At 41.4% G+C, this 25,547-nt stretch overlaps 1 protein-coding gene across 3 annotated transcripts in view; it reads left to right on the top strand.

Annotated features, from left to right (window-relative positions):
* The window catches only part of TENM4 (teneurin transmembrane protein 4), a 400,376-nt gene that overhangs the window by 166,524 nt on the left and 208,305 nt on the right, over nucleotides 1-25,547 (top strand). For all 3 annotated transcript variants that reach the window (XM_054383335.1, XM_054383330.1, XM_054383323.1), the window contains one exon: nucleotides 23,757-23,927. In XM_054383335.1, the coding sequence (XP_054239310.1) occupies nucleotides 23,757-23,927 (171 nt within the window). The remainder of the gene's footprint in view (nucleotides 1-23,756; nucleotides 23,928-25,547) is intronic.

Raw genomic sequence — 25,547 nt, 5'->3', positions numbered from 1 at the left:
TCAGAACCAAGATTCTGGTACACAAAAATGTGGCTTTATTCTATCTTTTGGTGACACATCCTAGCCATTTAACCAGCTGTATTGAACTCCATGGAGTGACCAGGAGGGTGGAGAAAGACTGAGTTTAGATTGTGACCTAACAGGGCCTTTTTTAGAATAGGGAGAGTTGGGGAAATGTGTTCCTTGGGTGGAGAAGCAGTGGATTTTTCATGATCTGTGCTTGATCTGAATCTCTTTGGTTTAGGAGTGTTGTCAATGTTCATTGAAAAAAAAATTCCCAGTGTTGGCTACAAAATTAATTGAACTGTTAAAAGTGAAAATTCTATTTTTCAGCCTATAAAGTTGGACTGTTACCATTACTTTTTCTTCAGTTAGATTGGTTCTTTTGTGATAAATGTCTTACACAGGTCCAGTCCTAGACTTCTGTTTTAAACAGTCCATGGTGCAAACTCTAGTGGTCAGACATACAGGTGTGATCCTGAGTAACAAAACCCATTTCTCATGGCACAAATGAGTCTTTTTGATTTCCCTGTGAGTTCCTGTACACTAATGATCTATAAAAGGTTGTGGTTAGAATTACAAATCTTAGCCTGAATCGAAAGATTTTTACTTTCATTTCACATGAGTATAATTACCACTACCACAAAGGATTGCTTTTACTGTGTTCCTTTTATGTACACTTCTTTAATGACTGATAGTTTTCCACTTCTGCCTTGCATCATACTCTGGTCACTTTTTATGTCTCCTGTAAGAGGAGCAGGAGTGATTAATTAACCAACATTAAATCAGCAGCAGTTTGATGAAATATGCAGTCAATTTTCATCATTTCTTGTGTACATTTGGACTCGCCTTTCTCATTTGTCTGGTATTCTCCTTATGCCCTGAACATGGTTCCTTTGGATATTATCTCAGCATGTCAGAGGAGTATCATTATAGCTCAGAATAGCAGTGGCTGTTAATCCTGGTGGAGGAGGTGTGTGCTGTTTGATAGATTGAGAACAGTTTGGTTTGCCACTTCGTGTTCTCCGACTCAAAATCCTTCTCAGAGCTCCGAAAAGAGCAGACTCCTAGGTAAGAGCACAGTAATCTGGTTAAAAGGGAGGTCCACTGGGTGCTCTTCCATCCTTGTTTATCCATTCAAATGAGTTCTGTGGCATTTGCCAGGCTTCAGGGATGGCTGGCAAGGTGCCAGCAATGCTGATCAGGTTGAACTGCTGTAATTAAGGGTCATAATTACTAATTTCTAAAGGAACTATCAATTATTAGAAATCAAATGCAATGGTTCAGTTCAGCATAAACATATTTAGCAAAGATTGTCTCTACCAGACCCAGTGTTCTAATCAACAAGCAAAAAGGCAGATATTTAATTAGATTTTGATGAAAAATTGTGTTTAATTTCAAGTATAATCAATTATTAATTACTGTAATGAGTGACTCTGGCGGGGTTTACTAATTAACTCATTTAAAAATTATGAATAACCTTTTCATTTGTAATTATTTTCTACATCCTGTCAAGTTGCAGACGAGAATTGTATCACCTAACCCAAAAGAAAAAAAAAATTAATCAGGGAGTCAAAATGTTTGTACTTTCACTAAGTTAAGTTGAGACATTTTGCATTCTGATAAAAACTAGACAGTTCTTATCAGGAACTCGTTCAGTCCTTAACCTGCTCTGTTTGCAAAACAAATTACTGGTTTTCCTCCAGTTTTGATGTTTTGGGGTTTTTTTACCTCTGTAGTTGCATGGTTGCATTTTCTTACAGATACCTTCCCTCATTTAAACAATATCTTGCTCTTTTTGATGCCATGGGGACTATTTGAGTGGTAAGACATAATTTAATCATGAATAAAGAAGGTCTGATCTGTATAACTGTTCACAAATGTTGGAAACTTGGCTACTTTCCTTCTGGTCTTGTTAGTTAAAACAACCATAGAAATCATCTTTTTAATGACCATTTTCATCCTCCAAAGCAAATCTGAGGTCATTGGAAAGACTCCCATTTAAGTGCATGGACTTTGGACTGGGTCCCATAGCAGTGGCTTGGCATCTACTCTGTTTTTTTATACGCTGATTGGTTAATGGAAATGCTTCAAAGAAATGTCCAGGGCTTCAGGATGCTCTTCATAGCACCAGGCACATCACAGTTGTCAGTTTAGATATTAAAACCCACTCATTGCAAGCCTTACCTGCCTGTGCAAGTGTCTGGACCTAGAGACATCAGGAGATCCATGAGTGACTCTGCTGTTGGCAAAATTTTTAGATGACAGATGCTCAGACACAGCTGTGATGGGCAACCATCTGAGGCAGGCAGAGAGTGGAAGCAAGAAGACACTGGGTCATTTCTGAAGTTCTTTGCTGAAACACTTCATTTTTCAAAATCACATGAAGCATTTGCTGAATCATTTGTTTAAGGCTAAAAGGCAGAGTTTCCACTATTTTTTGAAAGTATAGTATTTAATAGTCTGAGGTTCATTTATCATGCTGGGCTTTTTCAAAGAGGAGAGGAGGCATAAATAGAAGTCCATGGAAGCTGAACGGCTGGTATCATGTGTCAACATTGTGATCAGGCTGAAGGTTTTACAGAGCTGAGTCACTGGTCCAGGGAGATAATGACAAACAAAATATAACAGGCTGTATTAAACACCAGGAGCTGGTTTTCATTTGAATTAACCAGCTCCTGATTGACTTGTTGCCACCTTTCCAAATATTCAGATACCGGCACTAAGGCAGTGACAACAATGCACATCAAAGTTTTGCACACACACAGCTTATGCAAATCTTGTGAGCTCAGCAGAAGCTTGTCTTGTGGGGTGAGAATGCCAAAGAGAAAGGCAGTGGCAGATCAGGGCTGGAACATTAAAATGGCAGGGATGGCATGGATGGCACCACTGAAATGAAAGGCCTCTTTAAGCAGCTTGTAACTGACCTGAAAATTTGCTGTTTCAAGGAGGTAGTGAAGAGATGTCTCCTGAAAGTTAAATTTCCCCATTTTAGGACTGTCCATGTGGCTGACATCTAAACAAGGAAAACTTTCTTGGCTTTTGCTGAGATATTATAGGGTCTGTAGTCCATGGGAGCTCTGCCTTGGAGAGAGAATTTATAGTGAGATTGTTATGGCAGAGATAATGCCATGAGGTATGTTACTATCCAAGTACTTTGCCAGCAGGGTTCCTGTACCTGTTAAGTGCCAGACCTGCTAGCATAGCATGGTAAAGGATCTAGGACATTGCTATGCTGCCTGGAAAGAAGAGTTCTGAGTTTAGAAACAGAAAAGACCTGCTTGATTGTCCAGATATCCATACCCAGCAGCTGTTTGGCTGGATCTGTGGAACAGTTTCTAACTGAATTAGTGATGGAGAATAGTTTCTTTCTTCTGAAACAGAAGGTATTATCCTCTGCCTGATGTAGATTCCAGACTAGATGGAGGTACAATTTGATATAGTTAGGCACTTGCAATTTTCCTATACTTAAGCATGTGCTGCGGTTGCATTGCATGAACAGCCAGAGAGATGGGCATTTGATTTAGATTAAAGTTAGGGCTGGAAAATATATTATGAAGCCAAAACAGTCACTCATTTGATTGGAGTCAGAGCTCTCTCTACTTTTCAGCTCTGCATTCCTTTGAACTTTGTACAGATGCAGCTTTGCTTAAAGAACAGTGTTGCTTGCTACAGGCAAAATGCTTTGACAGTAAAACTGTACTGGGACAATGATGTGTACTGGGACGATGATGTGTTTATAAAGTGTCTTTTTATTGTCTAAAAATCACCCTGAAATCTAGCTTGAGCTCAGTTTGTCCAGCATTCTTTGTTGCTATTTAGTAAACCCCATTTAAAGCACCTCTCCAAAGCTCTTAGCTATCTAACCTGGTTAGCTATGGATGTATTATATACCAGTTATTATGCTGTTTACATGCCACTTGAGATCAATAGGAGAAGTTGTCAATGCTTAATTATTAAACTCAGTCTGTATCTATTAATCCTACATTTATGCCTTGATACTAAGATTTTGTTCAAGTTAAAATACAAACCAGTTTATTACCCTTCCAAGAAGTTTCTTTAATTTTCTGCTATCATATTTCTTTTCTGATCCCAGATTAAGTTCTATTTTGCTGCTCTTGCCTTTTCTTCTTTTGATTCACAGGATCTTTTAGTGTTTTCTATTTCCATCTTACCTTGGTTAAAAGGAGGAATGGCAGCTAAACAATCTGTTCTGGCGAAGCCTTTATGTTATGAAATCAATCTGTTACCCAAAGAGGAGCTTTGAGGTCCTTCCTTGGTTCTTTCACATCTTCACAAAATTGCTGCACACAGCTCACTCAAGGACTAGGTCTCATTTGGTGCCAAATTAACAGGTCAAGAGAGCTTCATTTCCCTCTTTACCATGCCCTGTTGAGACCACATCTGGTGTAGTGTCCAGTTCTGGGCTCTTCAGTTAGGAGAGACAAGGAACTGCTGCAGAGAATCCAATGGATAGCTACAGAGATGCTGAGGGGATTGGAACATCTCTTTTGGAGGAGAGGCTGAGAGACCTGGGGCTCTGGCCTGAAGAACAGCAGCCTGAGAGGGGATCTTTTCAATACTTATCAATATCTAAAGGGCAGAGGACAGGAAAATGGGAATGGGCTCTTTTCAGTGGTGCCCAGCAACAGGACAAGGGATGACATGCACAAACTAGAACAGAGGAGGTTCCACCTGACTGTGAGGGAGAGCTTCATTCCTGTGAGGGTGATGGAGCACTGTAACAGGCTGCCCAAAGAAGTTATGGAGTCTTCTCTGGGGACTTTCAAAACCCACCTGGATGGGATCCTGCTCTTGGTGACCATCCTTTAGCAGGGAATTTGGACTAGATGATCCCCAGAGATCTCTGCCAAAATCCATCATTCTGTGATTCTGTGATTTACTTCATTTTGCCTTTAATCTATAATGCTGTCAGATCCAGTCTGAAGGGTGCTATAGTATTATCAATAATATATTTAGAATCATAGAATTATCAGGGTTGGAAGGGACCTCAAAGATCATCCAGTTCCAATCCCCCTGTCATGGGCAGGGACACCTCACACTGAATCAGGGTGCTCAGAGCCACATCCAGCCTGGCCTTAAAAACTTCCAGGGGTGGGGCTTCTACCACCACCCTGGGCAACCTGTCCCGGTGTCTCACCACCCTCAAGGGGAAGAACTTCTTCCTAATATCCAATCTGAATCTACCCATTTCTAATTTTGCTCCATTCACCCTAGTCCTATCACTACCTGACACCCTCAAAAGTTCCTCATCAGCTTTCTTGTAGGCCCCCCTTCAGATACCGGAAGGCCACAAAAGGGTCTCCTCAGAGCCTTCTCTTCTCCACACTGAATAGACCTCTCTCAGTCTGTCTCCATAGGAGAGGAACTCCAGCCCTCTGATCATCCTCGTGGCCCTTATTTGGACACGCTCCAGCACGTCCATGCCCTTTTTGTAAAAGGGGCTCCAGAAGCGGACACAGTACTCCAGGTAGGGTCTCACCAGAGCTGAGCAGAGGGGCAGAATCACCTCCCTTGCCCTGCTGGCCACACTTGTCTTGATGCAGCCCAGGCTCTGGTTAGCTTTCTGGGCTTCAAGTGCACATTGACAGCTCCTGTTGAGCTTCTCGTCCACCAGCACCCCCAAGTCCCTCTCCTCAGGGCTGCTTTCTAGCCAGTCCCTGCCCAGCCTTTATTTGTGCTTGGGATTGCCCTGACCCAGATGCAGGACTTTGCATTTGGTCTTGTTGAACTTCATGAGGTTGGTTTGGGCCTACCTCTCCAGACTGTCAAGGTCACTCTGGATGGCAGAGGGTGGGTGTCAAGATGAAAAAGTGCCAGGCTCTTTTGGGTAGTGCCCCGTGATAAGACATGGAACAACAAGTACAAGCCAGAACAGAGGAGGTTACACCTCAACACAAGGAGACACTTCTTTATGGTGAGGGTGATGGAGCACTGGAACAGGCTACCCAGGGAGGCTGTGGAGTCTCCTTCTCTGAAGACTTTCAAAATCTGTGTGGATATGTTCCTGTGCAGCGGGCCCTAGGTGATCTTGCTTCGGCAGAGGGGTTGGACTCAGTGGTCTCTGGACATCCCATCCAACTCCTAACATTCTGGTCAAGTACTGCATCTTTTAGGAACCAGTTCAGTGTTTATTTGAAGCAGGAAGGAGTATGAAAATTCTCATAATTTTAATTGGAAAATATTTTCTTAAGTTTCAATGTTAAAAGCCATAAACACTATCAGATCGTGCAGGCTGAGCTCCTAGAACCTGTGAAACTCCAGGTATTTTGCTATTTTTACTTAGTTGAGTCACCCACCAACTTCAGTCACTTTTTCCCAACTTACATGTGTAAGGATTTCATAAATCTTTTTGGCTATAAAAACTACATTAGGATATTGGTATACAGCAGCTTCTGGTGTTTACTCCTACCTGCCATATGAGTACAGGCTGAGAGAGATGTGTTTGTTCAGCCTTGAGAAGAGAAGGACCCCTCAGTTCAAGAAGGTTGTCAGGGAACTGCTTGAAGGAATCCAGTGCAGAGCCACAAAACCAGTAGGGGAGTAGAACATCTTCCTGACGAGGAGAAACTGGGACTCTTTTGTTTGGAGAAAAGGAGCCTGAGGGGTGACCTCATTAATGTTTACAAATATGTAAAGGGTGAATGCCAAGAAGATGGAGCCAGGCTCTGCTCAGTGATGCCAAATGACAGAACAAGGGGCAATGGGTGGAAGTTGAGGCATAGGAAGTTCCATGGAAACATGAGGAAAAATTTTGTCCCAGTGAGGATGACGGAACACAGGAACAGGCTGCCCAGGGGTGTTGTGTAGTCTCCTTCTCCGGAGGTATTCAAAATCTGCCTGGATGCATTCTTGCCTAGTCTGGTATAGGTGATCCTGCTCTGGCAGGGGGGTTGGACTAGATGATCTTTCGAGGTCCCTTCCAACCCCTAATATCCTGTGATTCTGTGATACTGTGAAGGCTTAGGGGAGACCTTATTACCATGTACCAGTACATAAAAGTTGGCTACCAGCATGATGGAGACTCCCTTTTTACAAGGAGTCACATGGAAAAGACAAGGATTAATGGGTAAGAGTTACTGCTGGGTAGATTCCAATTGGAATCCAGAAGAAAAAATTTCACCATGAGAACAGTTAGAGATTGAAATGTTCTCCTAAGGGAAGTAGTGGATTCTTGTACATTGAACAGTTTTAAGACTCAGCTTGACAGGGTGCTGGGCCATCTCATTTAAACTGCACTGTCACATAGAAAGGTTGGACCAGGTGATCCTTGTGGTCCCTTCCAACCTGGCATTCTGTGATTCACTCCTGAAGTAATTTTCACTCTCTTTCTTCCAGTTGCCAGTGTCCCATTTCATGGGCACAACATGTATAAGTGTATAGTCAGACTTGTCTAAGTGTATAGGCTGGCTTCTGACAACACATTTGGTTTGAACCTGAAGCACATTTGATGTAAATCATTCAAATTTAGTAGCTGTCCAGCTATCTGTTCTGTCCTCATCATTGTATTTGTCACTTGGATGCTCTTTGAGTCATCTGGATGTTTAGTCATTCATGATTTTATATTTACTTATGTAACACATGTAAATCATGGATAGTTTCAGGCCATTTAGTAGCATTTAGTGGTTATTCACCAATACTGATGATTTTAAAGTCTTCCAGTTAGTTTTTTAAGCACATGTACAGGTTGCTTTTTATGATTGGAAAGTGCTTGTCTCTTTAATTGAAATCATACCAAATTAAATCCAATGTATTCCTAAACTGCCAATTTCCCAAAAAAGAGTAACTGTTTGTTTGTTAAGAGTTGTTTTTCGGAACAGCAAAATGCATGGCCTGTGTTATTCACTATATTCTTCATCACAGTTGAATTCTGTGTTATATTTTCCATTCTTTTGTCTGTAGTAGATGTCAGGCTACCCAGTCTAAGTGACTTGCCTCCTCTTCTTTTCCTTTCTTAAATATTTGTACAGCATTAACCCTATTCTAATCTCTTGGTAGCTGGTTGAGTATTAATCAGCAAGTCAGATTCTTCTGCTATCTCATTTACTGGGTACAAGTTAAATGAGCCTGCAGATTTAAAAATGTTTGTCCTTGAATAGATGTCATTTAATATAATTCTTGGTTATTAATGGACTGGAAAAAAACCCCAACTTATTTCCTGTGAAATAATTGCATTATCGTAGTTATTTTCAAAAACCAGAACAAAAATTCTTGCTGCACACTTTAGCCTCTACTATAACAATGATTAACAATTTCCCCATCTCCATCAAGTAAATAGCTCTACTGCTGCTCAGTTTGCTAGCTTTCCAGACACTTAAAAATGTTCTATTGTTCTTTGTTTTTTCCAAGCCTTGTATTTTTTTCTTCATGTCCCCAGCTTCCTTTATCAACCCTCTGCCTGGTCTTAGATTTATATAGATTACTCTCTGTTTCCCTATTGTTCTGGGGGTTTATTTATTACCTTTTTTATATCTGCTTATTGTTTTATTTTGACACTGAATAAAGAGGTCCTTCTGTCAAAGTCTGATCCTCTTTCATCATTGTGGGATTACTGGAAGAACAGCTTGCTTCCCTTTAGAAGCAGACCTCCAATATGACTGATTCTTTAACTGGTGGAAGGCAGGTTGAGGCTGTATATCCAGAGGGCTCCATTTGATCTTGAAGTTTACATCAGTGTGCCATGAAAACACACATCAGTCACATAACATCACAGTTAGCCCTTTAGATGCCTGGTCTGTTCTTAAATTTAAGGATCTTTAACACAAAAGGGACAAGTTTAATTCCTTCTGGTTCTCTTAAATGGTAAGATACAGGCTCTCAGCTTTTAGCAGTTGTTTTTAGTGAGTTTTATAGTTGCTATAAGCCCCCAGAAAAGAAAATAACAAGCAGGCTGACACCAGAAGTGCTGGCCTTGCCTTTATGACAGTGGCCCAGATGTGCTGCTATAATCTTCATTTCACTTCTCAGGTTGACCTTTGCACACAGGCACTGAAAAAGAGCCAGTTTTACAGAACTTAATATGTACTGGAAGGAGTTCTCCTTGAGTCTGTGCTTTTATTTCATACTAATTAGTGTGAAATAATATGATTTAATTGCAGTTAAGTGGAGAAATAAATGTTTCCCATAATGGGCTCTCTTTCAGTGTTTTTAAATACTATACATTTTTGTGGGTAGCTAGTAATAAGAGTAAGCTCAGGGATGTCACTGATGGTGAAAAATATTCCTCAATTCTAGTTTTAGTATTTCTCTCCTGCCATTTTCTAGCATAAACTAGAAGATGGCTCCAAAGCCTGATTTGTAGCCAGGTCATTCATTTCTATTGGATATGTGCAGCAGTGATGCCTTCTCTGAGAATTTTTTTTACTTTTAGTTGAAGTTGAGCTGTGTGGTAGATATACATCTTTACAGTGTTAAGTGAAGAGCTGCTGTTAAGTATACGATCCAGGTGACCTACTAGATGACCTGTAAAATAAAGAACAAAAGGTCCAATCTGCTCTTTCCCTCTGTGACAAGATTTCAACACTGCTGTTTGTGCTGAAGGTTAAAAGCTCCAAAATTGACCGCTTAACACAATTCCTTTTGAGATATCAGGATCTGGTGCTCAAAGGTGGTTAGTGGTTGCTGAATCTGTGTTCAAATGAGAAAGTAATAAACTCTCCCACCATCAGCAGCATTTGCTATCTTCTGCTTTATTTGATTTTATCATACCTTAACTTCCAAGCATCTCCTTACTGCAGGCAGAATCTTTTGCCTAGAAAGATGATAAGAACAGCATATGTTAGCTATTTTCAAATACGGTAGCACATAACACAGCAGCAGCATCACACCTTGCTTGCCTGGTACCACTGTAGAATCACTTCATTATGCAAAGAGACTCCAAAAAGTGAAACAGAATAAGGCAGTTAGCAGAGATGATGGCTATGCTTACACTAAGTATTTCAAAAGAAACTCTAATTGGAGTATCAGTGGAGCAGAATCTCATTTAATTATGGCAGAAATTATAACGAAATCAAGCATAAAAAGGGCTTCCTGAAGCTTTGGGTGAAAAAAAAAATCCCGCGATTTAGACATAATGATATTCTAAACAGTATTAATCCAAGGGATCAGTAACAGTTTATTTATATTAGTATAGCTTCTCCAGTCAGGCTGGATCATGGGCTACTCCAGGCTGTGAAACGTGCACATGGGACTGTTCTAGGCATGCAACTGGTCCAGCATGGATGCATTTCTATACTGTTAACTTCCTGTGGATAGTCACATTCAAACAGAATCACAGAATCACAGAATGGTAAGGTTTGGAAGGGATGTCTGGAGATCATCTAGTCCACACCCCCTTCTAAAGCAGATACATCTAGATCGGATTGCACAGGAATGCATCCAAGTGAGTTTAATAAGTCTCCAGAGAAAGGAGAATCTACAACCTCTATGGGCAGAGTGTTACAGTGCTCCATCATCCTCAAAGCAAAGAATTTTCTTCTCAAGTTCAACTGAAACCTCCTGTGTTCCGGTTTGTTCCCACTGCCCCTTGTCTTGTCACTGGGCACCACTGAAGAGAGCCCAGCCCTATCCTCATGATCTCCACCATTTAGTTTGTTGATAAACATTGAGAAGATCCTCTCTCAGGCTTCTCTTTTCCAAGCTAAAGAGCCCCAAGTCTTTTGGCCTCTCTTTGTAAGAGAAGTGCTCCAGTCTCCTCATCATCTTTGTGTCCCTTTGTTGACTTCTGTAGGAGTTCCTTGTCCCTCTTGAACTGGGGAGCCTAGAACTGCACACAATACTCCTGGTGTGACCTCACAAGGACACAGTTTTCTGGTTATTCCTAAATGAACTGTGCACAGGAATTGCTGACCAATCAGGGGACTGCTGGAGAGAGCCCAGTGGAGAGATATAAAGGTGATGGGGAAAATGGAACATCTCTTCTACAAGGAGAGGCTGAAAGACCTGGGGCTGTTTAACCTGGAGAAGAGAAGACTGAGAGAGGATCTTCTCAATGCTTACAAATACCTAAAGGGCAAGTGTCAAGAGGATGGAGCCAGAGTCTTTTCAGTGGTGCCCGGTGGCAGGACAAAGGGCAATGGGCACAAACTATAACACAGGAGGTTCTGTCTGAACATGAGGGAAAACTTCTTTCCTGTGAAGGTGCCAGAGCACTGGAACAGGCTGCCCAGAGAGGTTGTGGAGTCTCCTTCTTTGGAGAGATGTCAAAACCCACCTGGACCTGGTCCTGTACAATCTGCACTGGGACCTGCTTTAGCGGGGAGGTTGGGCTAGATAAACTCCGGAGTCCCACCCCCCACCACTCTGTGGTTCTGTGAATCAGAGCCAAACTCCTGGTCCTTTCTAAGAAATAAGTGCTGTAGACTGTTTGGTACTATTTAATTCATTACTGTCATCATAGGCTTTGAGGATGAAGGGACGAGGTAGTCTATGATGTCCCTGAACATACACTTGGAAGCATTTCTACTTAACAATGAAACAAAATTATCGTGGCCTAAGTAATCACAAGTGAACATACCTTAAAAAGACTCGTGGGAGCAGGGGTCTGGATCCCTACTGCCAGTGCAGTCATTCACTTATGCAGAACTTTGCTGTTGGATCTGCTCTTATTTTATATTGCAGGAGCCTAAGGGTAATGGAGAATTGTGGCGCCTACTCTGTGTCAAGAAGAGCAAACAAGAGTGTGTACTGCATCATACCCCTGATCCACCCAGAGCTGGCTGCCACAAAACTAGAAAACCTGAGTTCACACACACCCGGGAGGGACCTATTTAGAGTGCAGTAGCAAAACTGTCTACACTGAGTGCGTTCCTTTCCTTTCCAACCCCCTCCTACTGCTACCAACCAGGCTGCACATATGGCATCCCTAGAAAGCAATTGAACATGCCACAATGCTGCAGTTGCCAGGGTTGAGTGGCAATTTCTGTGCAATTGTTCTGCTCAGCATTGGGCCAGTGGAAAAAAAAATAGCCTGTGATGAGGGAATTAAAGGCTATTACAGAGTACATATGCATGGAGGGGCAGATCTAAAATCACACAAGCAGTCTTAATTCCGTTCTTCGCTCACTTTTGACTGCTTGAATTGGTGAACGTTGAGTTTCTTTACCAAATGGGGTTTTTTAGTTGTAATTATACATAAAGATGACTGTGGGTCTTTTAAGAGAAAACTGTGGATTGCACTTGCTACCACTTTCCTTAATCTGTGCTGAATTTAGTTCTAAGTCCAAGGGAGCAAATCATCAGGTTGTGTTAAATTTCGTTGTTGAGAGAGCTTTTCACGCTGATCTGAACCATTCACTTAGATTTATAGTACATGAAAGTACTGTGTTGGATTTTGCCCATGGTCTCTGGACAGAAAAAAAAAAGTCTAGTGTCATTAATTGTGCTGTGTCACCCATTTATCAGCTTTCCCAGACTGTACATCTGTATCCATTTGCTGGGCTTTTGAACAGGATTAAAAAAAAAAAAAGAAAAAAAAAGGATGAACTTTCATCCTCTTTGGATGAACTGTTGGAATAATCTGTTGCTTTTCAAGTTTGTGAAAGGAAAAGTCAGAAAATAAATTTAAACATCTTAGCCTGTTTTAAACAATACGAAGATTACATTTTGTCAGACTTCTTCTGAAGGTCACTAAGGTGAGAGGATCCTGCTTTAGAGCTCAGTTTTGGTAATGCTGATGAGCTCTCTGGCCCTGATCTAAATTCTGAATTTGAAGCACCTCCATCATTCTCTTCAAGTCATTAGGTTTACTCAGGCTAAGGAGCATTCCAGTTAAACCTGTGCTTTGGACACCAGGGAATTCCAAAGATGTCATTTTGTTAATTTTTCTTACATCAGCTAGCACATCCCAAATGGGGCTCCAGTGCTTTTAAGATGTGCATATTAGAGTAACACTAATGCAGTTTTCAGCTGATTTTAGGATTAAACCATAGCAGTACTCTCAAATCATTTCATTCTTTGTATGATAAAATCACATTTGTGTTGAGAAGGACAGAGGAGCAGGCAGTCACCTAAGCAATCAGCTTGCATTGAGGTGCTGGAGCAGGTCCAGAGAAAGGCAACAAAGCTGGTGAAGAATTAGGAGGGCTGCTGAGGGAACTGGGATTGTTTAGTATGGAGAAAAGAAGACGGAGGGGAGACCTCCTCATTCTCTACAACTGCCTGAAAGGATGTTGTAGCAAGGTGATAGGATAGTAGTAACGAGTGATAGAACGAGAGGAAATGACCTCTGCACCAGGGAAGGTTTGGTTTGCTGTTAGAAGAAACTTCTTCACTAAAAAGGTTCTCAAACGCTGGGAACAGAATGCCCAGGTAGGTAGTAGAGTCACCATCCCTGGAGGTATTTAGAAGACTCAGAGATGTGGTGCTGAGGGACATGGGTTAGCACCAGACGTGGTAGTTAGATAGTGGTTGGACTGTATGATGTGAAAGGTCTTTTCAAACCAAAACTATTCTATGATCAAATTCTACAAGACTTAGTTCTTTATCTTCAAGCTGGGATACTAGATTTAAACTTTCATCCTACTTCTGTTGTGATAGAAGACAACACGAATTGTTTGTACCTTTTACAAAGCAAACTGCATGTTTTAGATTTTCAGAAACTTTTTCTAGTAATTTAGGAAAACAGGTTTTCCAACAATATCTGGTAGACATAACAAGGAAGGGAGCATGTGGGAGGTTGTTGATTTACATATGTAAATTACACCCTTTTAAATTAGGAGCTCACCTTTTCTATGCCTATAATGAAACATTATTTGTAAAATGATACTGTCCACAGCAGGCTAGCCCAGAATTTCATTAATTGCAAAGCAAGGTAGGAGGCCCTCTGGTAGGGCTGCCTGTCCTCATTTCTCTAATTGAAGTGAATACCCCAATGGGAAAACCATTATTTCTAGTGTTAGATACACAAATTAAAACTCTATTTAGAGGTGCAGTGGGACCATCTTTTAATTGACTTTGATCTTGAAGAAATAGCTCAGTAATATTTATAGTAATATGGTCTCTGTCAGAAAGAGTATCTAGAAGGGAAAAGATTATTTTACTGAGAAAGGTCCAAGCATGTCTAACACCAAATTTACCAGAACTAGGAGGGGGGGGGGAGGGGGGGGGGGGACTGAAATAAGTTTATTTGGTGCAGTAAGCTGCTTAATAGCAGCCAAGCATTGCTAAGTTCCATCTTTCACCTTCTTATTCTGCTTTCACAGTGGTGTAGATGCTGAAGGAACTTACAGTTTGTATTTAAGCAGACAGCCCTGTGGATAAGCCACACAACAGACTTCTGTGTCTGTTGTTTTCCTTTAGGTTGACACCGAACAAAAAACCTCCTAAAAAGGCCCATAAAAATATTTAAATATACCCATTTGAAACAGCATTTTCCCTTTCCTGCAGGAAATTACAAGCATCCAGCAAGCTACTATAGCACTGGAGGGGCCAGTGATCATCTGTTAGTGGTTTGAATAGACAGGCAATGGCTCGAAAGTCTTTGATCCCCAGGGGTAATTAGGGAGACATTGAATAGGAAGTGCTGACTCTTTGCATTGAACAAACACTGAGTTTAACTGCTTCATTTTATAACAGGTCTTTCTAGTCACTTCCTTGAAGGTTTCAAAGAAATGTGATGCTTCAGCTAGAAGCTTTTTTTCTTCCCTATTAACAGCAATTGGGACTTAAATTAAAATATAAAATGTTCTCCTAAGGAGGAACTAATACTGTTTGGTAGACCATCTGCTTCTGTCTTGGTAATCTTTGAAACAGTTCTTCAGTCAGGAGGGGTCAAAGAATAACTGGTTTGTGTCCAATCAAAGCAAGTAAATGCATTTGCAGCCAGGACTTAAGGTGATTACTGCAATCTTTTGTTCTCACAAGATGCAGTTCCCACTCTGGTGGCAAAATTTTAAGAGGTAAGGAGCTCTCTATCACTGGGAATCCTCCTTTGTACATGGTGATTCTAATTGAGGAAAAGAGAAAGCCTGAATTATATCTGAAAGAACTGCTTCTGGTACTCACATAGTTTGAGCTGTGAGGGTGGAGGAGTGGTCAGACAGGAAGCAGGGTCCCAGGTGTTAACTGGATATATCCCATGGCATGTGCCTATACTGAGCTGGCTGTGAAAGTACCTAACCCTTACTTCAGGAAATATGAGGTTCTAATAAAACCCCACAAACACGACACAGCTCCACAGTTCTCTCTCTGGTTTATCATCTAAATCCTTCATCCTACTCTCTTTACCCAGGGATGGGTGGATACATATTCTCCAGTTCTCAGAAGGAAGTACTTGCAGAAGGAAGACTTCATCCCCAGCCTGTGAAGAGGGCTTGTAACCCCTTTTATTCTTATTGAAGATTGGATCACTGAGCAGTCAGGGAGGGGGGCAGGTGGGGAATTTATAATAGTGAGCCTAACTCTAAATGTCCCTCCTTGTGTGTTTTTTGTTAGCTATTGTCATGTGTCAACATGGCAGGAAGCAGAGCCATGGGACCTCCCAGCCGCAAGCTGAAAGTCTTCACTTAAACCACATCTAAACAAGCTGCCTTTTGGGTTTCACTCCATTGTGACCTATGAATTTTACACTTCTAACTGCACAGCATCCCCAGTCCAGCCAGGCTGTGGAGAGCACTGTGTTCAGGATTCTCTGTTCCCACATGGCTGCAGTCCTGTCCTGGTGTGCAAGCTCACATTCATTTGGGTAGAGGATGGTTTTAGAAGTGAAGTTTTCCACTCTTTGAGTAACAGCTTCAATCCATGGAAGGAAATCATTTACACATAGGAAATATTTCAGAGGCTAGAAAGGACACACTGTGTTGTGCAGAGTTTTTGGTTGCAAGGTAGCTATCAAAGTCCATGCAAGAACTGGCCTTGCAGGAATCACTCTCTCCTTGCCTCACAATGACCCAGGTATGTATGTGCAAATGATGTGATATTATGAACGAACCATTTGGATCTTTAGTCAGGATCTTAGATTTCAATTGCAGACCTGAGCACCTCTTAGGTGCTTGGGAATTAAGTAACTGCAACACTCAGTGTTCCATGCCCTTGGATGAACAGCTTGGATCTATCTGGTCCAGGACTTGACCTTACACGAAAGGAGGGCTGGTACAATATGCTGCATACAGGTTTGCTGCTTTTACCCTCTTCCAACACCAGTACAGCCACAGAGCCACATCAGTCCTTGACTCTTGCTGTGTTGGTGTGTTCTGCCCTGCTGGGACACAAAAACCTTGTCCAGCACTGAAATGCTACAGCAGTGTAAAAGAAAAACAGTTGATTTCTTTTTCTTAATGTTTGTTTTACTGTTTCTATTCTCCTTAATCTCATGTGACTCTTCCTTGATTTATTGAAGATTGACAAACCAGTGATTATTTCATGCTGAAAGGCTCCTTTTCATAACATTGAATGTCACAAAAATATGATTAATTCTGCAACAGTCAATTCTCCTACTTCTTCAGAAATCATATAATTTCAGTGTAGAGAGAGACAGCTATCTGGATAATTACAGTCAAGTTCATTCCTGAGACAGGAGTGAAAGCAATACATTTACTTGAGTCAAAATCAGCCCTGAGTGGTGGAATTCAGATTTTTTTCAATTAAGAGAAAAGGCAAACCTCAAGTCTCATTTGAGAGAGTGTGCTATTATAAGTCTGACTGTCAAACCTGAGGGTTAAAGAGGAATATGCAACCACCTCATATCATGTGATTGATTCCACAAAGAAGGGAGTGCAAAGATACAAAGTACAAAATTATCTTTTCAACCAATGAAGTAACTCCAGCTGATTTTCCTATTCCAAGTCCCTTTTACATTTTTTCTTAGCTTTCCTTTGATCTTTCCTAACTTTACTTCCCCCCCCCCCTCAGTTTTTCTCAGTCTGTATTTTTCTCACCTTCCTCCCCTTTTTTTCTCATTTTTATTCTTATTTGTTATGGCATCAGTGTTTCTCAGCAATTCCTTCTCATATTGTCTTTTGCCATTTTCTCCTTTGCCTTGTACCACACTGGGGAGCTGGGGAAAACCATTCTTCCTACCAGGAATGGTCCTTTGGCTTGGTTGGCTTTAACTATGTTGTCACCAGTGCAGTGAGGTGCTTGTAGAAACCAGTGAAGTAGTGGAACCAAACTTCTGCAGCTGAGTTGAAGAAGGTGGAGTGGTTGTGCAGAGAAGCCTGGTTTTCCCAAACCTTGGATGCTTCCCTGTGTTATTATGCAAAACATGGTGTCATCCTTAGATAAATATGGATCCAAACCATGGAACATTCTTAGTACAAAGAGAACAGCTAAGGTTTCCAAACAAGAAGCACAGAAGACTTTCTGTCTTGCCTGCATGACATTTACTCTGTGTGCTGTAGATCTAGGCTGTGCACCACACTCCTGGTGGTGATGATTAACTTGTTTTTTTGAGCTCCCATTCTGAGAAACTCTTGATTCACAGTTCAGGGCAAGATCAGTTGTTAACTGTAAAACAGTTGCTGGTTTATTCATTCTTTAGCTTCTCTTGGAGCTTCAACCAGGTGAGGAATCACCAGGCCAGCAGCAATACTTTCAGGACTTAGCTCTGAAAGAGTAGGAAAGAAGGCAGCAGCAAAGCCTGGCCTTTGGAAAGCCTGCACTATGGAAGCAGATGGTGGCTTCAGCCCTAGCCTTAATTTCAAACATCGTAATTGATTAGTTTGGTTATTTATTACACTTAGCTTGCTGCTTTGGGCAAAGCAACAAGCTAATAAAGGGCCAGCAGTGTGGTTTTCAATTTTCTGCTGACTGGTGTGTTTGCTGGGGGTCTCATATGCTTCAGTAAGCATGTCTTGTCTTTTCTTCTCCCTGTGATCTATCACAATCATCAGTCTCTCTCTGCTAACTCCTTTGCTCCATCAACCTGTCCCAAGAGTTGTCCATTTTGTTGACCATGTGAATTATTATCTTTGTTTGTCCTTTTTCATCCTAAATGCTGTACCAGTTTCTTTGTTCTCTACTCTGCTGAGTAAGTTGTTTTGACTTCAGCGTTTCGCTGTGTCATAAGCAAGTGACAATAATACAAAAGATACCCAAAAGCCTGGATCTCTTCAAAACAAACTTGGGAACAATGTTCTTTATTTGGCTTAATAACACCAGCTAATGCTTCTTATGGCCTCCACAAACAGCTGTGGAGTAGGAATAACACAGAAGAGATCATGTGTTAAAACCTAAAGAACCATAATACTTGCTTCCACCAATATGACCTTTGATTTATTTGGATGGTTAAACAGCTTAGCTGGTGCTAAACTGTTTGTAAATTTGCTTTGTTAAAGTGAATCTGAGTCCAGTAAATGAACAGCCACATAGCACTGCCAATGCTGAAATGCTGAACTCAGCAAAGTATGGAAGGCCCAGAGTTTGGCTTCCTTCTTTTCCCCACCAAGAAGGCAGCCAGAGGTGACTTAGGACTGAGGGTAAGGTGGTTTATTCAGCCACAGAAGATTCTGCTACCCACTCAGCAAGTTTCAAGGCAGTTTTTGCTAGCACTTAGCTACAGTTAAAAGGTTGGGCAACTCAAAGACTTGATAACAAAACATGAGCATAGTGAGCCAGAGGCCCCAGTTGCCTTTATATCATCCAGGTTGTTGATGCTCTAACAGCCCAGAGAGGACTCATGCAGAGTTTCCTCTAAGTGTTGTTTCCATTCCAAGAGAAGGCAGGCAAAAGTGTTTTATTAGCCATGGGAAATACAACCACAGCTTCTGCAAAGAGCATGTCATGAGGCTTCCCAGGCAGTGAAAGCTACATGGTATTTTACAAAAGGGTACACTTTAATGATTGTTAATTGCTGTGTGTTCTTTTAATACATGGGGAGTCTTCAATATCTGAATATCTACTGAGCAGCATGTTGGGGAGGGAGAAGGACATGGAGGCTTTTAGGAGGGCAATTGCTCATGGTGAGCCACCTCTTACATCTAGCTGAGCAGAAGGTAAAAAAAGAAAAGAAAGCCAGAGAAAATGTCAACAGTGGGTTCCATTGACCTGGAGACTGAGAACATCAGGAATCTAAAACTTTTTACAGCTTCACTTTGCTTTTAGGAACTTTAACACTTCAAAGCTGTGATTGTGCCTCTCATCCATGGTTCCTGGGTTTTTCATTTTTCCCTGATTATGATCTTATTTCTTTTTCCCCCCACAAAAATTAACTAGCATCAATTTAGCACAGAACAAGGTTGATTTCTGCCTCTTCTAAAACCTTTAAACAACTGTATGCATCAACACTTTTACACATTCCACTGAGATACAGAGATCCAAAAGTCCACTGCTGTTACTACTTGACTTTTTAGTGTGAATCTGGCAGTGAGGGGGAGCAAACAGAAGAATAAGCATTCTATCAGCTTGCCAATCAGGTACTACTGGTATTTAGAAGAAGTAATGATAAACACTTAATGATAAACACTTAATCAGTGATTTCCTAATAATATATCTGCTATTGGAGTGTGTCTCCAAGGTAAATCATGCTTTGTTCTGGTTTCAGGAAGGATTTTGTGGTTATTACCTACCTGCAGCAAAAATTGCATGATGTCTGCTTGTCTTATGGGTGGGAATATTTACAGGCTTTTATTTTGTGCTTAGAGACATCTGATAGAAGCCCTGAAAAGAGCACTAGCTGCAAGCTTTTCAACTCCATTTTCTGAATTATTTTTAAACCACTGAATAATCAAAGAGCTTTTCAAATAATTGTCTGTGTTTCTCAGATTTTTGCACTTTCGTAGGCCTCGTGTGCACAGAATTGATTCTCATGGTCATCATTGGAGACCTGCATACATCCTTTCAGTACTTACAAGGGCTTGTAAAAAAGATGAGACACATTTCACCAGGGCCTGTAGTGACAGGACAAGAGGTAACTGTTATAAATCTTAGAATCATAGAATGGTCTGGGCCAGAAGGGACCTCCAAAGGTTATCTAGTTCAACTGCCCTGCAGTCAGCAGGGACATCCCCAACTAGATCAGGCTGCCCAGGGCCTCATCAAGCCTCACCTTGAATATCTCCAGGGAAGGGGCCTCAACCACCTCCCTGGGCAACCTGTTCCAGTGTTCCACCACCCTCATAGTAAAGAGCTTGTTCCTAACATCCAATCTAAATCTGCTCTCCTTCAGGTTAAAGAGCCTTGCCCCTTGTCCTGACACTCCAGGCCTTTGTAAACAGTCTCTCCCCATCCTTCTTGTAGGCCCCCTTCAGGCACTGGAAGGCTGCTATTAGGTCTCCCCAGAGCCTTCTCTTCTCCAGGCTGAACACCCCCAGCTCCCTCAGACGGTCATCATAGTAGAGGTGCTCCAAGTCCTGGACATCTCATGGCCCTCCTCTGGACCTGCTCCATCAGGTCCATGTCCTTCCTATATTGAGGGCTCCAAGCTTGGATGCACCTCCAGGTGAGGTCTCACCAGAGCAAAGTGGCAGAATCCCCTCTCTGGATCTGCTGGCAACACTGCTTTTGAAGCAGCCCAGGATGTGATTTGCCTTCTGTGCTGCAAGCTCACACTGTCTGCTCATGTCCAGCTTCTCGTCCATCAGCAGGAAGTCCCTTTCCTCAGGGCTACTTTCTATCACCTCATCCCCTAGTCTGTATTGATAGCAAGGACTGTTCTGGCCCAGGTGCAGAACCCTGCACTTGCTCTTAGAAGAAAGAGGGTAGATTTAGACCTTAAATATGAAATTCTTTTCTATGAGGATGGTGAAACACAGGAACAAGTTGCCCAGAGAAGTTGTGAATACTCCTTCTGTGGAAGTCTTCAAGATCAGGTTAGACAGGCCTTTGAGTGACCTGATCTAGTGGAAGATGCTCCTGTCCATGGCAGGGGAGTTGGACCAGATGATCTTTAAATATCCCTTCCAACCCAATCCATCTTAACAATTCTCTGATTCTGTGCTCTATTTGGTGATGAAATCAATGTCCACAAGAAGCTTTCTGCTTTACAACAATATTAACCAAAGACAAAAGTTAACATATTAATGTATTAATGCAAGCCTTTTATATCTCTGTGATAAGAGAGTATATATAATTATGTCATATTTTCTATTCTGGGACATTTTGCAAACATTTACAAATGAATGGTGACATGGAATGGTTGATTAATTTCCTCAGGGGGATGGCTAATGTGCAAAAAAGCTACAGCACTTCCTGGTTACCAGTTCTGTCATTACACTTAGGCAAGATGTTCCCTACATAAGACATTTTCTCTCAGGTGTTTTAAAATTTATTTTTTATGCTGGAAAAAATATTCAAAGCTTTCCCATTACACCCCAAACAACACTGAGTTCTTCACCTTCATTTTCTTGCAGTAAATAATGGTTTACAAACAACACATTCCTCTGAAGCATTGCCCTTTCAGAAAGCAATGTCCTTTCAATGTTTCCTAAGCATTTATGTGGCACTTAGATTGTGATATTTGAAGGATAGAGCTAGTGAAATATAAAAGAAAACCCACCACTGGCTCAATTCCTGCCTGAACCAGAGATGCCCAGTATGAGTGCATGCAGGTCGTTGTAATATGAGGGCATCTGGTAGATGGAGTTAGGATTTAGCACTTAGGGCCAGCAGCAGCAGCTGGGCTGCCAGCTGTTTAGGATTGCCTGAGTTTGGAGAGACAAACAGTACAGTCTTCTTTCTTCTTGGAACTGCAAATATCCTTGTGGTGAAATGCAGAATCTTGGACATGCTCAGAGCACCTAAACCCCAGAGCTCTGTAACAGCTCAGCATTACCTGGCTAACACTCTGGTCCATTGAAAGGATCAGCCTGGATGGGCTTCCTTCTCAGGCAGCATCCACTATTGATCTTAGCACAAAAACTACTGGTGGAGGGGTGCCTGTTGGGGCTTGTGAACATATGTGCATAGAGTAAATTAAGTGAATTAACACCCAATCACCTTGTAATGCCCAAGCAAGTGAACTGAGTCAGCCCTTTAATCTGCTGCAGTTCTCTTTTTCCTTTCTGCAAAATAGAAATAACAAATTCCTGCCTGATGAGGTTTTATGAGGTTAATAGCTATGAAGTGCCAGGCACCCTGAAGATGAGGGACATATAAACACAAAGTTATTATGCAAGCATAGCAATGCCAAACGTGTCATGCAAATTCCTTGCTCCCAGACTGTTTTCCTTCCTTCCCTTGCACAGTTTCTGTGCCATGTAAATATACACCTTCAGATGAAAATAGCAACCCCTCTGCCTAAAAGTATCTTGGTTGACTTACAATTTGTGCTGGTGACATTCCTTCTTGGTACATCTACCTGTGTAAAAATGGTTGAGCTTTGAACAGGTTCTTGGGAGATCTTTGCTGCTTAGGAGTGTTTTCTTTTCTAATGGTTAAGATTGTTAACAAACTGGTTCCCGCTTACGTGGTAAAAGGAGAGTTTTGCTCTCATGCTGTTTTGTGATGTTGTAGTAGTGCAAAACCAGCTCATTTGTGTTACTGAATGAAATTGAGACTGAAGTGGAAAATAAACCCTGATTTTGATGCATTGCTTAAATATCCTGGGTTTGGAGAACTACTCAGCTTACTTTTCAGTCCTCTTGAAAAAATTGTTCCTGATGCACAAGTTTAAATAAACCAACCACTTGTCCCTGACAGGGTTTGCCAAGCTCAGATGTGCCTTTGTGAATAAAAAGAGAACTACTTACTCTTGTTTCTTGACCGGTTTTGTGTACACTAAAAGGCTGTGATGCCAGTGCCATTGTACAGTGTCTCGGAGAAATTACAGTGTAAAATATCAAGGCGTTCCCTTAAAAAAGAAATATCACTCCAAGTCCAGCAAACATCAGATCATTTAGTTGTGTAGAGCCTTGAGTTAAACTGGATACTGATTGAGTATGAAATGTTTATGTTGAGGAAGGAAGAACTGATACAGGAAGCCACATTCTTTTGCTTTATATTTTCAAGGAGCAAATATAAGTTGTGTAAGCATATGATCTTCCATATTCCTCATACATGTGTTCACTTTTTAAGTATTCTGTCTTGTTCCTTAACTTCACTTGTCTTAATGTAATGCCTTGAAATAGATTCATGCATACACTGTATGACTTTGCATGGCCCAGAAACCTACAGAGAGCTGTGCCCTGATATCACACAAATCTAAATGGTGCTTCTTGTATTCAGATCTTGAGGATGTATCTTTGATCTGAATAGGAGATGCTGTGCTGAAGAATGCTCAGTTGTAGTTGCTCTCAGCCCTGGTGCTGAGCACAAAGGCATGCGTGGCAAGATAGATCTTAAATTGCTTTAGTTTTTACTTGGTCTTGTACAGGAAGAACTGACAGAGATGTCTGTAAGAGCTTCTGTGTATAATTGGTGGGTAAAAAAAAAAAACAAAACAACTTACATAATATGTTGTGAATACAGCAAAACAAACCAGAGAGCAGCTTCCTGGGATTTATTGGTAGATTGATAAATAATGCTCCTTGTATTTCCATGCTCGCTGCATTGTCACCCCAGCCTTAGGAGCTGTCTGAAACACCATGCCTTGTTATTCTATCACACAGACCATGGGTCAGGAGTGTTTCTACTGGAAGGAGAGTGGACTGGTACAGGTGATTCAAACCAGGTTTAAGTGGGTGGGAAGACCTAGGGAGTTGTTATGGTAGAAGCAGAAAGGGCTGTCCAAGTACATTAGTCCTGTTCTTGTCCTAAACCAGTGACTGCTAATAAGGCAGTGAAGTGAGGGCTTAGAAAGTGCCCCTCTAGTTCTGAAACTCTCCCAAACAGAAAAAGATGACTTTTCTCATTGCTCACCACAGCCATGCACCTGTTTGGCCTAAACTGGCACCTGCAGCCGATGGAAGGGCAGATGTATGAAATCACGGAAGACACAGCCAGCAGTTGGCCAGTGCCAACGGACGTCTCCTTATATCCTTCTGGGGGCACAGGGTTAGAGTTACCTGACAGGAAAGGCAAAGGAACCAGTGAAGGTATGGTTGGTGTATGTCCATGTTGTGAGTCTTCTGTCTTCCTCTGAACTCCAGCCACCCAATCTCATGTTCCATTACTCTTGATGATGCCATCATCAGGTGCTTTTTCCAGTCTTTCACATCTAGAACTAGTAGTCTTCAGTCTTGTTTCCGTATGTTTCTAAGCTTCAAACCCTTCTGACGTCCACTAATGTGATAAAACTGTGTGCAACCCTCATCATACATCTAAGACATTCTCAAGGTGGAACCATCTGCACCATATCCCACAGGCTACATCGTGAAAACCCTGCCTTGAGTGGCTGCTTTCATGGTAAAAATTCTGACTGGAAAATTAAGTGGTTCCTGGAGCACTGAATGGAACTTTCTCTTCAACAGCACAAAAATGCTTGGGTCTGCCTTCTTGTTGCCACCTAGTCCCAAATGTTTTGAGAACCAAAATATTTACAAAGTGCTATTACACTGTGACTTTTAACACTCCAGAGTTGGACACTTCTTTGCAAAAGTAGCCAGAAAAAAAGGCCTGATCTCCATAACGTATCATGATGTCAACAACTTGCAATTTTAACTGAAATTAGAAGCAACTAGTAGGTCAGAAATTCATCAGAAATTCGTCACCCAGCAGCTTTGCTTATTACTGTGTGCATGTTACAGAAGAAGTACTGCCAAAAGTACCTGTAAGCTCTGCAAAGGAAAGGTGTTTTATGCCTCCCAAGACTTAGCTGGAGAAATGAGAAATTCAAGTTTTCAGAAAGCTCTTTTGTTTGTGTGTGGAGCTTCTTTATATGAGATAAACAGAATCCAGCAAAATTGAAATCATTGGCTATTTTGGGGAGCTGGTTTGGAGGAGGAAGTTTTGTGGGTAAGAGATAAGAAGAATGCTACTCTTCTGGCAACTCGATGAATTCAGAAGTTCCCTAGACTTTGGCTGAGAGCCTATGTTTACATTTTTAATTCAAATTAATTGTAGCATTTTTGTCTTTAAGAGCTTATCTGTCTTTATTAGTCCAAATAAAGGCCATAATTATGTATGTTCCTTAAAACAGTGTATTTACTAGAACTGATGGCTGACATCAAGTTGCTACAAGGGAAAATCAGCTAAGCAGGTTATTCTCAGCAAACCTTAGTAGACAGTACAGCAAGCTGCAGATATCCCTGCTGTTGTATTCAAAAATACTTCATGACAGATCCTTTTTTCTCTCCTCTCCAACTTGCCATCTGTTTTATTTTTGAAAAACCTAGTTTTGATCTGTCAATTTCTTTTTAAAAGTAAAAAAGAAAATAAATGGATGGATCCAAAGCTGCTGTCCAGATCAAAGACCTCCACTTGACTTCTTTTTCAGCCATGCTTATAGTGACATCAGCAGAAGTTTTAACTGATGCCAAATAAGCTATGCCAAAAGAGAAATCAGGGAAATACCCCAGTTATGTCATTAGAAGACCCATCACACTAGTGCTTAGGGAATCTGTAGGTTTTAGAGGAGAATATCTTGTCCTGACTTAAAGCAACATTGTTATTTCAGGAGCATCAGCCTTTAAATGCATTTCTCTCTCCCCATCAAGTGACTCTACAATTAAGAGCAGCATTAGGTGTCTGCTCTTCTAAACCAGGATATAGGTGAT

The sequence above is a fragment of the Indicator indicator genome, chromosome 1, assembly GCF_027791375.1.
Source record: "Indicator indicator isolate 239-I01 chromosome 1, UM_Iind_1.1, whole genome shotgun sequence".
In the NCBI taxonomy this organism is placed as follows: Eukaryota; Metazoa; Chordata; class Aves; order Piciformes; family Indicatoridae; genus Indicator; species Indicator indicator.
The sequence above is the reverse complement of the archived record's forward strand: the minus strand, read 5'-3'. Positions and strand labels throughout refer to the sequence as shown.